Consider the following 16,778-nt stretch of genomic DNA (forward strand, 5'->3'; position numbering starts at 1 on the left):
ATTCTCAAGGTCAGGTGGGAAGAGGACAAGGGGGGGGAGAGGAGGAAGTGGACGTAAAAAGGGGTAAGGAGGAGAACGTGGACCGAGAAAAAGGGTGAAATATCAGCAGCTTCAGTAAAATTATCTTGCTGAACTGCAGGTCACCTGGAGGTGTTCATTTATGAGTGGCATTGACTGTGGCGTAATAATAAACTTACCTGAAATACAGCTTTGGTGGTTTTTATTGGTATTTACATTATTCACCTGCAGAGCATAGAATGATCAAGGTTATGAAAAAAATACATACAAAAGATTAACAAAGTGAGCAATGCTATTCATTTCCCCAAAACACGATGTGGCTGGAAACCTGCAGTGGTTCGTGCTGATGATTAATTCAGATTACGTGCCTAAAATTACTTGGTGTTAGCATGCATTAGTTTTAGATGTGGCCTGTAATTCTAACTACACAGGCGAACGATGTCACACCTTGACGACGGCTTTTCCCACGTTCTCGCCTCTGAGCATATTGATGAATGCTTGTGGCGTCTTCTCGAACCCCTCCGTGACAGTCTCGCGGTATTTGAGTTTCCCCTCCTTGATCCACGGCGCCATCTCCTTGAAAGCCTTGTCCCACTGGTCCAGCCACCGGGCCACAATGAAGCCCTCCATCTTGAGCTCACTCCTGATCATGTGCATCTGGATGACGGGCGCCATCGGCACTTTGGTGGCGTTGTAGGTGGAGATGCAGCCGCAGACGGAGATGCGGCCGCGGTGGCGCATGTTCCTGATCACTTCGTCGCTCTGCTCTCCTCCCACGTTGTCGAAGTAGACGTCGACACCCTGAGGAGCTGCCTCCTTTATGGCCTTGTCCACGCTCACCGTCTTGTAGTTGAAGGCGTGGTGGAACCCGAGCTCTTCCTTCAGCCACTTGACCTGCAGGAAGGGAAAAATTTATCATGCAGGTAGAGCAAGACGGTGAAATAAAATTATTGACATGCCACAATAGGAAAAACTGCTTGCATAATACACAGTAAGTATCTTGAAGAATGTACATCTATACCTACAGTAACAATAAAACTGCTGAAAACGTCCTGTCTCTCTGTCTGTTTGAACACACTAATCTCCAAAAATAATAGGTGAGTTTTTGAGGGTTTTCACAGGTTACTTTAGTAGCTTGGGGAAACATATAGTCTTTATTTCATCACTAGCTGTACCCAGATACACTTTACTAAGGCTCAGTGTTATTGAATGGAAAAAAAAGAAAAGAGAAGGCACCAGTTTCTAATATGTGTGGGAATTATGTACACGCCGTAATCTCCTTCTTTCTCCTCTCTCTGTCCATTTTACCCTTCTCCCTCCTCCCTTCCCCCCCCCACCCGCTGTGTCCATCACCTCCTCCTCCCTTAGTCTGTCCATCTTCTCTATCCCCCTCTCCCACCATCCTCTCCTGCCCCCTTTCTCTTTCCAACTCGTCCTTCCCATTTTCTATCTCCATTTCCTCTACCCTTCTGTCCATATCATTTTCTCCCCTCTCTCTGTTCTCGACCCTTTCTTATTGTTACTGCAGATTCAGATTCTTTAGTAGCATTCTATTTATAAATCAATATGCCACAACCAGAAATACAGATTTCCTGTTTGTTAACAATATTTCACTTTTGTATACATACACTATCTTAACGTTTATTACAGTAATGTGGAAAAATTTGAAACAAATCTGAATGGAAAATGGAAATGAGGTTTCGGCGTCACTGGCCGGGAGGCCCCTTGCGGGGCAGGTCCGGCCGTCTTGGTGCAGCTCTTTTTACGTTTGACGCCATATTGGGGGACCTGCGCTTCGGGTGGGGATGAAATATTGATGAAAGCAACGCAACACCCAGTCCCTGAGCGGGGAAGATCTCCGACCCAGCCGGGAATCGGAACCCGAGCCCGTACGACGGAAATCCGTCACGCTGACCACTCAGCTAACTGTTTTTATTTTTCGTTGTTGATCGTTGAGTTTGGTCGTTGCGGACTTCACATGACATCCGTTAAAGTTCGTTTGTTGATCTTTCCACTCAGTTTTTTTATACAGAGGCCAACCAGCTCTCTGACCGAACACTCTGAGCTACCGTGCCGGCGGTATCGGGGCGGACAACAAATCTTAATGGTACAGGGTGACACAGAATAACGGGATATAAAAACTATTATAGTTTGCTAGCAGCGAAGAGGGACTTTCGACGTTTTTATAGTTTAAGACGTCATGATGCCGTTCCGTCGAAACACGTGACAAAATGTTGGATTAATAACTTTGAAGAGACTGGATCTGCCCTTAAGAAGAAATCAACAGGAAGACCAAGAAGTGTGTGTTCTCCAGCGAACATTGATGCTGTACGAGAGTCTGTGTTACGGAGCCCACGGCGTTCAATTCATAATCAAGCAGCAGTGGTTGGAATGTACCGGGAGAGTGTTCGCAGAATTCTTCATCTTGATTTAAAATTTCATCCGTACAAACTACAGATGGTGCAACAACCGAAGGACAACGATTACCACCGGCCGTGGTGGCCGAGCGGTTCTAGGTGCCACAGTCTGGAACCGAGCGACCGCTACGGTCGCAGGTTTGAATCCTGCCTTGGGCATGGATGTGTGTCATGTCCTTAGGTTAGTTAGGTTTAAGTAGTTCTAAGTTCTATGGAACTGATGACCTTAGAAGTTAAGTCCCATAGTGCTTAGAGCCATTTGAACAACGATTACCGGTTACGATTAGGATTATATCAACAAATGGTAACAAAAACAAACAATGACGGTGAATTTCTAAACAAGTTGTGGATGTCAGATGAGGCACATTTTCGTGTCGCAGGTTACGTGAATAAACAGAACTACCGTTACTGGCAAACACAAATCCTAATGACATTCAGGAGCTCCCTTTACACGCTAGTAAACTGACAGATTGATGTGGTGTTTCATCACATGCTATTATCGGACCGTATTTTTTCGCAAATGAAAAGGGAAACACAATAACTGTTAATGCCGCCGTTCCGAGGATATGTTACGAAATTTCGTTACACCTGCATTGAACAACTTTCGAATCTTTCAAGAAGCCTGGTTCCAACAGGACGGAGCGACATCACACACTGCGCGGCAATAAGTGGGATATGTGGGAGAATTGTTTGGCAACTGTGTGATCTCACGATTCGGTAACAATCCCTGGCCCCCTAGATCGCCAGATTTATCCGTTTGTGATTTTTTCTTGTGGGGCTACCTCAAGAGCAAAGTCTACACGACTCGAACACGAACCCTGGATGAGTTAAAACAGAGAATTCGGGATGCAATTCACAGTAACCCAGCTGAGATGTTGCAGCGGTCAATGAAGAATCCCAACAGCAGATTTCCCGAATGTATTCGTACAGGAGGACGTCATCTAAAGGACGTAATTTTTAAAAAACCTGAAAACCATTAGTGTTTCGTAAATGGCAAACTAGTGCGGTTTCAATTACAATGAACGCAATTTATTTCCTTCACCACTTCAAGTTTTATTGGATTGAGGAAATGTTCCCGTTTTCCTTTGTCACCTTGTACATTTTGTGTATATAACATGTGTGTGTGAATGTGCATATCATATGTATTAAAATAGACATATATTAGAGAGTTAGGTACCTAAAAGCTTTCCTTTATTAGAATGAAATTTTGTATCAAAATTTCAAAGCAATTGGTCAAGAACTGTCGGAAATTTTGAACAATCAACATTTAAATTTTTGTAATGTTTCCTTTTCTATTACATATACATTTACGTATATACCAGACGGCGTTCCAGTAAGCATATAAAAACACGACAGTATTCGAATGCAATGTTCCGTCAACATTTCAAAGCAATCCGTGGGAACGTTTCGAGGATTTGATATTTTAAAGAAACAAACATGTACTTTTACGCTTTCACAGAAAATGCAGATGCTCTTAATCACAAATTTACGAATGTTCTTGACCGATTACTTTCAAATTTTGGCACAACGTTCCATTGGTATACCTGTATGTCTTCATTTACCATCCTTTAAATACATGTGATACATAAATTCAAATAAATTTAATAATAGGGAACCGTTGTTAAAAAAATCTCAATTGCTTTGAAATTCTGGCACATCATTGTATTCTAATACAAGGGTGTTCTTAGGTACATATTTCTTTAATATACGTAAGCGAACAGGTATCTAAAAGGCGCCGGTATTAGAATGCAACAATGTGTCCGAACTTCAAAACAATAGGTCAAGAACTTTCGGAGGCACACGATTTTGAACAAACGAACATTTATATTTTTAATTATATAGATAATCGGATCATGGAAGGAAAAGATACCGTAATCTAAAAATTTGTCTAAAATTATCTGCTCAGCTCACAAAAATAGTTCAAATGTTAAATAATCATTGCACGATACACCATGTGGTTCAAGGATCCTGAAGCCAATGGAGATTTGCTGTGGCTCTAGAACATCACGCTTCAACCCGCTCTTAGGAAACTCATTCTAAAAGCGAGACGCTTTGCATCTAATTGCAAATTCGTCTGTACAGTAGCGAACTCTATAGAAGAATATATGTCTTTTTAACAGGTAAGAAAAAGCTACAGTGTAGTCAAGTGTACTATAAAGATAGCCAAGTGTACTATAAAGATACTATGGAACAAGTTTTCATGTTAACTTCCTTTTACGTGTTTGACCAATCTAAGTCTGTGCTATCGGTTGTTAAGCCACTGTACAACTGTCTACTGAACCAGTACAAGGAATGTTACACAGCAGTTGTATTAGCAGGGCAGATGGTGGACATCACCTTCAACTCACATGAAACAGCTGTTTTAGAGAAAATTGTGTAATACTATGATAAATTACAAGTTTACGGAAGATATGTAGTGTACTAGGTATCAGAGGAAGTACAAGTGTACAGACGATATGTAGTGTACCAGGTATCAGAGGAAGAAATAAATGAATTGACAAGTGGTTTCAACGAATTGCATAAGAATATGCTATTAACAGAGTATAGTATTTACACAGTATAGTATTTACAGGGATATCAGTATTATCTTAATTTGATGATTGTGAATAAGTACAACAACTTATAGATGGGAATATTTACGTAACTCACATTCACAGGTACAGTAATAATTTGGACCTCATGCCACCCACATAAACATAAAATACCATTTTTCATATACACTGAGCACAGGGATAATTCCATCCCACTAAGCACTAAGAAGAAGAGCGAATAAATGATACCGTTTAGGTACAAGTTGGTACTAAATTGTTTTGACACAGGTTTAATGGATTAGAAAACAAGATTCCTAATTTGTTCCACTTGCAGATATTTAGAAAATTAAACTTAGTGTGTTTCTCTTCAGAATTTCCATTCTTTTAATACAATACTAGAGCAAGTCCTATTGTTGAGGATGGCATTGTTTAAATAATTTTGTAACTTACTCTTTAGGCTATCTACATAAACAAATATTTAAATCTAAAAACCGTAAATTTCCGAAAGTTCTTCACCTATTGCTTTGTAATTTTGACATGAGACTGCATTCCAATACATGCTTGTTTTTATATATTTATTGGAGCACTGTATGTTCTACAAATATATACAAACAATATATAAATGGGATACGTTATTAGCAAAATCCTCAAGTTAGTTTATTGAACATCACATATCTCTGGAAGTACTTCACCGATTAGCTTGAAATTTGCACACAATGCTGTACTCAAATACACGTGAGTTTTATAAGCCTCACAGCGTGCTACATATAATATATAATTATAAATCTATAATTACAGTAGAAATCTATATAAAAGTATAAATCTAACTCACTGGAAGTTCATCATTGATAGCTTCGAAATTTTCAAACACCATTGCGTTCGAATACAATTATGTTGTTATATACTTATTCTTTAAATATATGTTACATGTAAATAAATTAGTATGTAATAAATAAACTGGTAGCGTTATTACCAAAACACTCGAAAAGCTCTTGACTGACGCACATTAAATTTTTACATAAACCCTAACAAACATTCGAACAGACATAGGTTATATATTTTTAATATACATAATATATAAATATATATATAAGAAATGTAATGGTGAAACAGCAAACAGGAAGGTTGTATTTATGTTTTATTGGTTTGTGATTAGAAAACTACTAGAGAATCCGAATTTGCTATAACATTAAAGGAGACTTAAGGGCAGAGATTGGAATGAAGAGAAGATAGACAGAGGGATGGGAGGAAGCAGAAAAGAGAAGATGGAGGGGGGGGGGGGGAAGGAGAAGATAGACATGCAAATTTGGGGAGAAGCTGATTGACAGTGGTATGTTGATTGGAGGGGGGGGCGGCAGAAACAAGTGGAGTGAGTTGAAGATGAATAGAGAAAGCAGCAGAAGGTGATGACACAGAGAGTGGGAGAGAGGTGGAGGTGGACAAAGAGATGGGGAGCAACAGATGGACTGACCGGGGGGACAGGAGAGTAGGATGTAGTTGCAGTTCCAGTACGTATTATAAACATGAGTTTAACCAGACTGAGCCATAACAGATAGTAACAATTAAGATCTCAAAAATCATAAAACTGGCAACTGTCCCCTATCACACATCTGACAACTCGTGTACCATCTTCAGTACTGACACTAGTGGTGGACTATTTCATTCATGGCTGCCACTGCAATATTTTGGGTCCTTAATGAGGCAGTCTTCACTATCTGGAAGAAGTTGAATGGAAACAGGGAAAAATGCAGTGGGATGTACAAACACAAAATGCTTACCTTTGCGTCAGAGCCAGCAATGCCGATGACCTTGCAGCCCTTGATGCGTGCTATCTGTCCCACTATGGAGCCCACAGCACCCGCTGCGCCACTGACGACCACCACCTCCCCCGGCTTTGGGTGGCAGATGTCGAGCAGTCCGAAGTAGGCTGTGGCTCCCGGCATTCCCAGCACCCCCAGCGACAGCGACAGCGGCAGGTCCCCAATGTCGGGTACAGGCATCAGTGGCTGTACGTCGTCACCCTTCGCCGCCACGTTGACCACAGTGCGGTCACGCCAGCCCCAAGACCCGACCACGTACCTCCCCACTGGGAACTGCGGCGACTTGCTCTCGACGATACGCGCCACCTGTAATGAAACCGCAAGCAAACTGAGAATCTGGAAACAGTGGAGGCGTTTATTCAGACTAACCACAGCGAGAAAAAAAAACAGGGCTATTGAAACTTTAAAATGCGTTTTTATTTTTAAAAAATGTGAATGAATTGACAGTGTTTGTTTCGCAATATTGTGAGCCCCACAGTAATTTACTTTTCTGGACAGCGTCCAGACCATTGAAACGTTTTCTGCCGCTGCAATTGGAGACATTTTTTAATGCTGCTTTTCAGCTCTTCATCAACGCCAAAGTGCTTTAACCAAGCCACTTCATGTCTGTAATTAGTTCGTAATCGTAAAGTGCCATTCAGGACTGTTGGGAGGGTGACCGAATACTTCGCCATCTGAACTCTCACTCTTTGGCCGCAGTACGTCCATGCGTTCAGGTGTTGTCATGTGGGAAAATCACGCCATCGCTCAACATGCCACGACCTTTGTTTCGAACGTCCCCTGTCGTGTTTTTTTGTGTCATATAGTAACTTTGAGCGTGAATTGTGACACATCTCACCGTGAACTCCACTATTAATAGTTGGAAGACAGTTGCCAGTAGTATCTTGCTGGAAAGTGTCGTCGAACACTTTGTGGGGTTTAGCGGTTACCCAGTGCATCGAGTGTAGTTTTGCTTCTACATTCATATACAGCACCCACGTCTTGCCTCTTGCCACAGTCTGATCGTGAAAAGCGTCATCTTCTCTTTCGTAATGAAGGACCAACGACAGTATAGCTGCCATAGGCTGTGTCTTTTGCTCCTCAGAAAGAATTTTAGGCACAAATTTGGCATTTCATCTCCGGTAGCCCAAATCATCTGTAGTCAAAACAGGAAGAGGAATTCACCAAAGAGTCGCTATCCAACCTATATTGCACTGCAGATCTAGATTTCAGCTATTGAATAGCCATCTCCACTGTATTTAAATCGAGTCGTATAGACCAGTTAAGCTCGTGACAGTAGATGTTACTTTACGACTTCAACACAGATGTAGTCAGATTCTAACTATATTTAGTTACAATACTGGACAGCGACTAATTGTTGAATTCCTTTTCCTTTTCTGAAATTTACCATAGTCGCTCGGCGTAAATGTTCTGATGGAATCTAAGTTGGCTACAGTATTCTCTTTGCTCAGGAAAGTAAAGAGTAATCAGTGAAAAATTAACAGAAATCTCCGAGATGGTTTTCTCTAACACTTTCGTCAATCAGTTGAATCAGATTTGCATTCGATAATCAGTTGACTACTTTTCTGTTCACCATGGACATTGGTTCACCAATTTTTTGCACATACGACACGATTGTCTTACAGCACATTCACTCAATACTTTTCGTCAATAAACTTTGCGAAATGCGCAACAAATTTCAATAGCTACACAATTTTTTGCCATAAAGAACCTTATTACAGAATATACTTATATCGATATGGTGTCTGTTCTTTCGGACATGACCAAAAGAACAGACATCATTGATGACCTGCAGCCGTCTAGAATGAAATTAGGATTAGATTAACACATTCAGCTGCTGACGGGCATTGATATATATCAACGGGGCCAGGTGAAAATGTGTGCCCGGACCCGGACTCGAAACCAGGATCTCCTACTGACATGACAGACGCTCTATCCATCTGTGCCAACAAGGGCACGGAGGATAACAAGACTGCAGGGACTATCTCGCGCACGCCTCCCGCGAGACCCACATTGTCACCTTATATGTCCACACACTACATTCGCGGTGTCCCTACCCAACACACTCATTACTTGGGGAAAACATTCTTACTAAGTCCCGTAAGAGTTCGGGGAATATGAGTGCATCCGCACAGAAGAAGAAGGTCATGGCCGGTATTGCCAGGACTATATACTTATATGGATATGGTGTCTGTTCTTTGCATGCACTCTTACGGACTTGGTAAGAATGCTTTCCCCAAGTAATGAATGTGTTGGGTAGGGACACCACGAATGTAGTGTGCGCACATGTGAGGTGAGAATCTGGGTCTCGCGGGAGACTTGCGCGAGATAGTCCCTGCAGTTGCGCTATCCTGCGTGCCCTTGTTGGCTCAGACGGATACAGCATCTGCCAAGTAAGTAGGAGGTCGTGGGTTCGAGGCACACATTTTCCCCTGTACCCGTTGATATATATCAACGCCTGTCAGCAGCTGAAGGTGTCAATATAATACTAATTTCGATATTACAGACTGTACCTCGGAAATAGCGGCAATTGTGATTACAGCCACGTGTTGAGAGCATATGGCTCCGAAGAAACGACGACATGATCTTAGTTCTCCGCTGCTCACAGCCTACTGGTTCAAGGTGCGTTTCACCGAGGAGCCACTGTCACCACTATTACGCACGCTGTACGAAAACGGAAATAGCTTTGTCAAAAAATCTTCTTTATTTTCGACAGAACCGTTTCCAACAGACATTGGTTGCATCTTCTGCTGATCAACAATTTTAGTTTCAAAACGTGTTCATTGCTGAGTTGGAACCACAATGCAAGCTATCGTATCAGAAGATAAAGGATCGTAAGAGGCAAAAACTTGACTATCAACTGGTACCTTTTGCACATGGTCATATCATTATATTTAGTGTCACACACTATTTCTAAGTCTTAAAAATCGCAATATACTGTGAAATTGCAAATTAGCACATCGGTTTACGTTAGCTAGACATGTTCCGTTCATTGACGATCCACCTTAGACGGCGTATATGCAGAGTCTGTACAATCCTGTTGTCCAAAATATAGAAGTATTTATGTGATTTTGACTATAGAAACTTCTTTTACCAAGTAACACAGATCGCTCCTTGTCATTTCTCAACATGAGAATATTCAAGGAAATTAGTTGATGAATAGCGCTCGTATTTTTTCTATATGTACATCTGCATAGACACTCCGCAAACCACCATTTGGTGCGTGGTGGAGGGCATCCTGTACCACTGCTAGTCATTTCCTTTCCTGCTCGACACGCAAATACAACGAGCGAAAAATGACTGTCTACGTGTCTCCGTACTAGCCCTGATTTGTCGCATCTTTCCTTCGTGGTCCTTACGCGCAATGTATATTGGTGGCAGTAGAATAGCATGGCAGTCTGCTTCACATACTAGTCTCTAAATTTTTTCAGTAATGTTTCTGGGAAAGAAAGTCGTCCTTCCTGCAAGGATTCCCATTTGAATTCCCGAAGAATGTTCGTAACAATTACGTTTTGTTCATACTCACCGGTAACAAATCTATAAGCCTACCTCTGAATTGCTTCGATGTCTTCCTTCAATCCGACGTGGTACGGAGCAGTACTCAAGAACAGGTCGTACCATCGTCCTATATGCGGTCTCCATTACAGGTGAACCACTCTTTCCTAAAAATTCTCCCAATAAACCTGCCACAGTTTTCACACGCTTGTTCCATTCCGTATCGCTTTGCAACGTTACGCACAGATAAGTAAACGATTTGACTGTGTCAAGCAGGACACTGGCAATATTCTCATCCGCATTACATTACATTTTTCCACTTTGAGAGCTAGTTGCCATTCATCATAAAATTCATTAGACATTGTCTAAGTCATCTTGTATCTTCCTACAGTCATCCAGCTTCGACAGCTTACCGTACATCACAGCAATATGAGCGAACACCCGCATATTTTACCCTCAGGAGATATCACTCACTAATAACACGTAATGTCGCTTGTAATAATTATATCAAATCGGTGAGGAAGAGGCCACAGGTTTTTCTAGGCATTACATATCCACTGCAGCCACTCACTGACGTTTTTGTCTTGGAGGACAAGAATGTCTGCAGTATACCCATCGCAAATATGTTGAAGAAGCGGCAACAGACCGTCACCGACAGTTTGAAATAAACAACCTAAGTCATGTAAACGTAGGCTTCATCGGCCGTTGTAACATTCAATAAAATTCTTCTGGGTTTGAGGTGCATTGTCAGCTGTAAAATTCCGACGTTTCGGCGACTGTTGCAAGACGGATTCCTCGGGGTGTGCTGCCAATGACAATGCGGCCTCAAACACAGAAGAATTTTATTAGCCTAATTCATGTTCAGCGCAGTCTGGATGAGTGGAGCCAAGTCATAGCACGAAAAGGACCCTTAATACAACAAGGACACACCTCTGGCATGCAGGTTAAATGCTGCATTGCGACTTATTAACAAAAATAGCTCATACGCAGTTTCTGATTTGGCCCATTGCAGACATGCAGCTTCATGCAGCTTCTGCGATATACCCAACTCCAAATGGCCATTGAATGCAGTTTCCTTTGCATTGTGCTCTCGGAAACTGTGTGTAGGATCGTTTTAAGGCAACTGTTTTGTACGCAACTGTGAACGAAACATCCTTTTTTTATAGATTCGTAAGACTGAGTCCACGTTGATACACCAACAAATCAACCATCGTCGGTCACGATCTAGTCATGGGTGCCTCCAAACACGATAGATCCTTCATTGTCAGGACACACACCAGCGGTGGTCCATGGCTGCCAGACGGCAGTGCCACGGCGCCTGCAGTGTTCATAACTGACCAGTGTCCATTTTTAAGCGAGTGACTATTATTTTACACACACTTTTAATATGCACATATTATTTTAATCTATTTCTTACCCCATTCTGGTGTCAATTGCTTCTAGTGGTTTTAGAGCACGTAACGGTCATTTTTGGAGGTTAACAATACTCTATATTATAGTGTCAAAGCTAGAAGCAACTATCTGTTCTAACCAAACTTTGTGCTGAGACATCAAAGCTACATAAGTCAAACCTAACATGGTGGAATGCACTAAAATTAAATCAGGAGATTCGAAGTGAAGAAATGACCAGAAAATTACTAACAATTTTCTCTTAAAAAGGACATTCACCAGTATACATTGTCAGCTCGAAGTCAACGGCCATTATTTCATGACACAACAGTTAACAAGAAAACACTGTTACTGATAAACAGTACAAGAGTATAACGAAAATGTGACGTCAGTGTATTGCCACCATTGTTTACTAACTTCTATAATGGATATTTTAACATGGTGGAGATGGAGTAATAAGACTTACAGAAATAAACAATATTCGAAGTAGACATATAAATGGCAGTCAAATGGAAATGATGAGACAGATGGCAAAAAACGTAAGTAAACTGCTTATTACTTAAAAAGTAATAGCTTTAAATGTTAATAAATTTATTCTGTTGTCAGACAACGTGGTCAGTGCCTTCGTGGAAAAATGTTTGCAGTTGCTTACGGAATCACGATTTTACCCAGGCATGCACCTCTTCATCCGAAGGAAATCAGCGTCTGCAAATAACTTTCTGCACCGCTCCAAAAATATGGAAATCCTAAGGGGAGGGATAGGGGTATCAGGAGGTTGTTTAAGAGCTTCCCAACGAAACTTCTGCAGTGTATTCGAAACAACCTTGGTAACACTCTTTTGCAGGGTAATGACCAGCTAAACGTTGCAAAGATGGTTTAGAGTACGCTCCAGACGTTACTCTGGGAAGTATCCTCTACGGGGTTCTGATCTCCTGCCATCCAATCTGAAATTTTTGGAGCCTTGGAGAGAGACATTAGCTGCTGTTGGTTTGCTGCGGCTGAATCATGGTGCCTTAAGCTACTCCAAATATTTTTCCAATGAAAGCATTGACGGTCCAGTCTCACAGTGGAATAAATGTATGAACAGTTATGGCTATTGCTTTTGAAATAAAAAACAGTTTACATGATTTATTCCATTGGTATCATTTTCATTTGACTGCCCCTTATATCTATATGTGTGAAGAATGGTGATCATTTGCTTGTTTTTTGTTTGTAATTCAAACAAAACTGCAGTTTTATTTCGACGTTGCCGAAATTTTGCACACTTTACCTTCGCGAAAAGAAGAAGATTACAGTCTACATAAGATTTCTTAATCTGAATTGAAACACATATGTTTTAATATATCAAAGTGAGAGGTTGTTACCAAAAAAATGTGGAAGTTCTCGGCCGATTTCTTGAAATTTCTACACGATTCCCTAATAAACATCTGGATGGACATGGGCTGCATATCTTTCATTACACTGAATATATAAACACGTATATGTTTTACAAAGGAGAAACGTTGTTAAGAAACATCTCCAAAAGTACTTGACCGATTTAGTTCAATACGTATAGATCTGGAACATTTTTGTGTAGAATTAAAATGGGAGTTGGAGGAGTCGTAACATATGTAGAAGTTGGACACAAACTCAAAACTATTGAAACAAACAGTTTTTATCTTGATAAAAACCTCGATGAATACGCTTGTGAGTTGTTAATGCAGAATTGTTCTCTGATAAATATAAGTCTACAGATGCCCTCTAGGAAACTGTCAGCTACTTGTGAGAAATCTAGACCCATTATTGAGGTACCTGACAAAAAAAAAAGTTATTTAAATAGTCTATTTTCTAACTAGTGTGTAGCAGAATAATAGGACACTTATTGGTAACGTTTTATAGAAAATTTTCAGGCTGAAACGACGAATGTACACCAAATTGATAATGGACTCTGTCTTCATTATGCTCGATTAATGGAAATTAAAAGAACGCACATTAAAAACCGGAAGCAGGTTCATACAAAGCAGTGAGGCTTATTAATTCGAACATGATGGACTGTGTTAGGGGTAAATTAAAATCTGTAGTATGAGATGAGGTATAAGTAAAAAGATATGCTAATTTCACATTCAATTTACTGTCCTTATTTCGATTCCATATAAGGCTACACTTTGGACAACTACTTTCACAAAAGGTTTTCTAAGACTTAAGTTTATATTTGCTGTACACAAATATCTATTTCTCCGATACTTTTCTTTTGCTATTGCCAATCTTAACTTCTATTTCTCCTTATTTCGATCACCAACGGTTATTTCTCAGCCTAAGTAGCCAAACTCATCTATTATTTTTAGTGTCTAATTTCCTGATCAAATTCAATCGTAACCTCAGCCTCATGAACACTTTCTTCATTCATGAATTACTTTCGAGGAACCTGTTCCGACCACAATTTTTTACCTTCAACGCTTCCTGGACTGATCTACATCTCTTACCACTTTGGATATGTATTGTAAAGCTTTCTTCAGTTATCTGCCTTGTTGTATTCTTACATGTTCGTTCCACTTCTACTTATATGCGACAGTTTCTTCTGTTATTGCAATTTCCATTATCTTCTTTTCTTAACCTATGTTCTAGTTTACGTACTTTGACTGAACTATTTTATTTCTGAGGTCTCAGTTCGATTCATGTCTTCCTTGTTTGATATCAGAGCCAAAGATCAACTTCAATTCCGTTTCTTTTGTTCCCTTTTGCTTAATGATCTTTTTATTGTCACACAGACACCCTGAAATTTTGCTGTCTTATTCTTTAAATGCCACAGACCGTGCATTATGAACAGGTGCTCGATTGTGTTGAAAGATGCAATCTTCAACAGTGGGAAACAAGAAGATGCTTAAAACACCAATGTAGGCTTGTGCTGTGGTAGTGTCACGCGAATAACAACGGGTGCAAGCCCCCTCTGTGGAAAACACGACCACACCATACCACCCCCGCCTCCAAATTTTACTGTTGGCACTACACACGCTGGCAGATGGCGTTCACCGGGCATTCGCCAAACCCACACCCCGCCACCGGATCGCCACATTGTGTTCCGTGATTCGTCACTCCACACAACGTTTTTCCAGTGTCCAATCGTCCAATGTTTACACTCCTTGCGCAAAACGAGGCATCGTTTGACATTTACCACCGTGATGTGTGGCTCACGAGCACCCGCTCGACCATGAAATCGAAGTTCTCACCTCCCGCCTGGCCGTCAAAGTACTTGCAGTGGATCCTGATGCAGTCTGGAATTCCTGTGTGATGGTCTTGACAGACGTCTGCCTATTACACATTACGACCGTCTTCAACTGTCAGTCAACAGACGAGGTCGACCTGTATGCTTTTGTGCTTTACATGTCCCTTCGCGTTTCCACTTCACTATCGCATAGGAAACAGTGGACCTAGGAATGTTTAGGAGTGTAGATATCTTGCGTGCAGACATATGACACAAGTCACCCCCAATCACCTGACCAGGTTCGAAGCCCGTGAGTTCCGCGTAGCGCCCCATTCTGCTATCTCACGATATCGAATGACTACTCAGGCCGCTGATGTGGAGTACCTGGCAATAGGTGGCAGCACACTGCACCTAATATGAAAAACATATTTTTTTGGTGTGTGTTCGGATACTTTTAATCACATAGTGTATCTCCAAGACGAGTATTGTTGCTCTAATCTATTCTCGTGATAGGAATTACAGTCTGTTTAAAGCGATATATTTTATTTGTTAAACACTTAATTTTCTTCGTTGTTTCATCTGACTAGAAACTTGAAGTAAATCGGCCATGAACCTAGTTAGTTAGTTATATATTCCGTAGATCATTTGAACGCCTCTTTTATCGAAATGATATGGAGCAAGTCAGCTTACTGGATATTTATACATGATTGTGTTGATTTTAGAACACATTATCATTTTATTCCTACTCCTGCAACTACACTTACAACAAGTTATTTTTATTCAATTATTTATTTATTACCGGCAGCCAGTTTTTAAGTAAAAATTCGTGAATCGAATAGAAGGGGTTGTCCAAGAGGCATGACTTTAAATTAGATTTAAAACTTGCCTCACCCCGTTTCGGATATTTTATGTTATTGGGTAAATGATTAAAATTTCTTATTGCTGCTTATTGAACTACTCTCTGAGGCGCTGACAGCTTCTACAATGGTTACTGAAGGTCACTCTTTCCTCTAGTTTTGTATGTGTGTACATCACTATTCTTTTCAGATTGTGGCATATTATTTATGATGAATTTCACTAGTGAAAATAATTATTGTCACGGAATAGTTAAGATGTCTATGTTCTAGAAGAGGGGCCTAGCTGACGTCTGTGGATGAACACAATTTATTATTCTTCCTGGTCGCTTTTGTGCAGCCAATTCTTTTTTTCTACGTGATGAGTTACCCTAGAAATTTGTTCCTCACGACATTATTCAGTGGAAATAAGCAAAATATGTCAACAGGTTGATACTTTTCTTTCCGAGATTAATAATTATGAGAAGAGCAAAAGTAGTTGTGCTTAATTGTTTGAGAAGCTCAGTAACATGATTCTTCTAGTTGAAATTTTCATCAAAATGTATACCTAAAATTCTGTAGCATTTTACCCTACTTACTGACTCCTGGTCATGTGATACATTAGTTTTTGGAAGGACTCTGTTCTACGGAAGTGAATTTAGTGTGTTTTCTTCAACATGTAGACAGAGCGCACTTTCAGAGAACCACTTAATAATTATTTTGATAAAACCATTTACTAACTCTTCTGTTGCTTTCTCTCTAATTGGATTTATTATAAAACTAGTATCGTCTGGAAAAGGTACCAAATTTGCTTGTTGAATGTTAAGTGGAAGGTTATTCACATGTATAAGGAACAGAAGTGGATCCAGAAATAAACGCTGTGAGACTTCCTTTGTGATTTTTAGCCCAAGGATTAAAATTTTCCACCCCTTCAACAATTGTAAAACTGTATTAATTTTAAGGAAGGATATTGCTGCTATCTCTAGTTAATTAAAGTTTTATTGAATATTCGTTTTAATATTGTAAGCAGGCTGTTTAGGTTTTTATATTGGTGACGCCACGTAGCGCTCTCTATGAAAATCACTGACTGTGCT

General features: G+C 40.4%; 1 protein-coding gene across 1 annotated transcript in view; it reads right to left on the reverse strand.

The window, feature by feature from the left end:
• Nucleotides 1-203: 203 nt before the first annotated feature.
• Nucleotides 204-16,778, reverse strand: part of LOC126242953 (prostaglandin reductase 1-like) — a 32,235-nt gene continuing 15,660 nt past the window's right edge. The window contains exons 2-3 of the mRNA XM_049948128.1: nucleotides 6,745-7,092; nucleotides 204-912 (exon numbers count right to left, since the gene is read on the reverse strand). Of these exons, the coding sequence (XP_049804085.1) occupies nucleotides 460-912; nucleotides 6,745-7,092 (801 nt within the window). The 3' untranslated portion in view covers nucleotides 204-459. The remainder of the gene's footprint in view (nucleotides 913-6,744; nucleotides 7,093-16,778) is intronic.

This window comes from Schistocerca nitens, chromosome 1 (genome assembly GCF_023898315.1).
Source record: "Schistocerca nitens isolate TAMUIC-IGC-003100 chromosome 1, iqSchNite1.1, whole genome shotgun sequence".
In the NCBI taxonomy this organism is placed as follows: Eukaryota; Metazoa; Arthropoda; class Insecta; order Orthoptera; family Acrididae; genus Schistocerca; species Schistocerca nitens.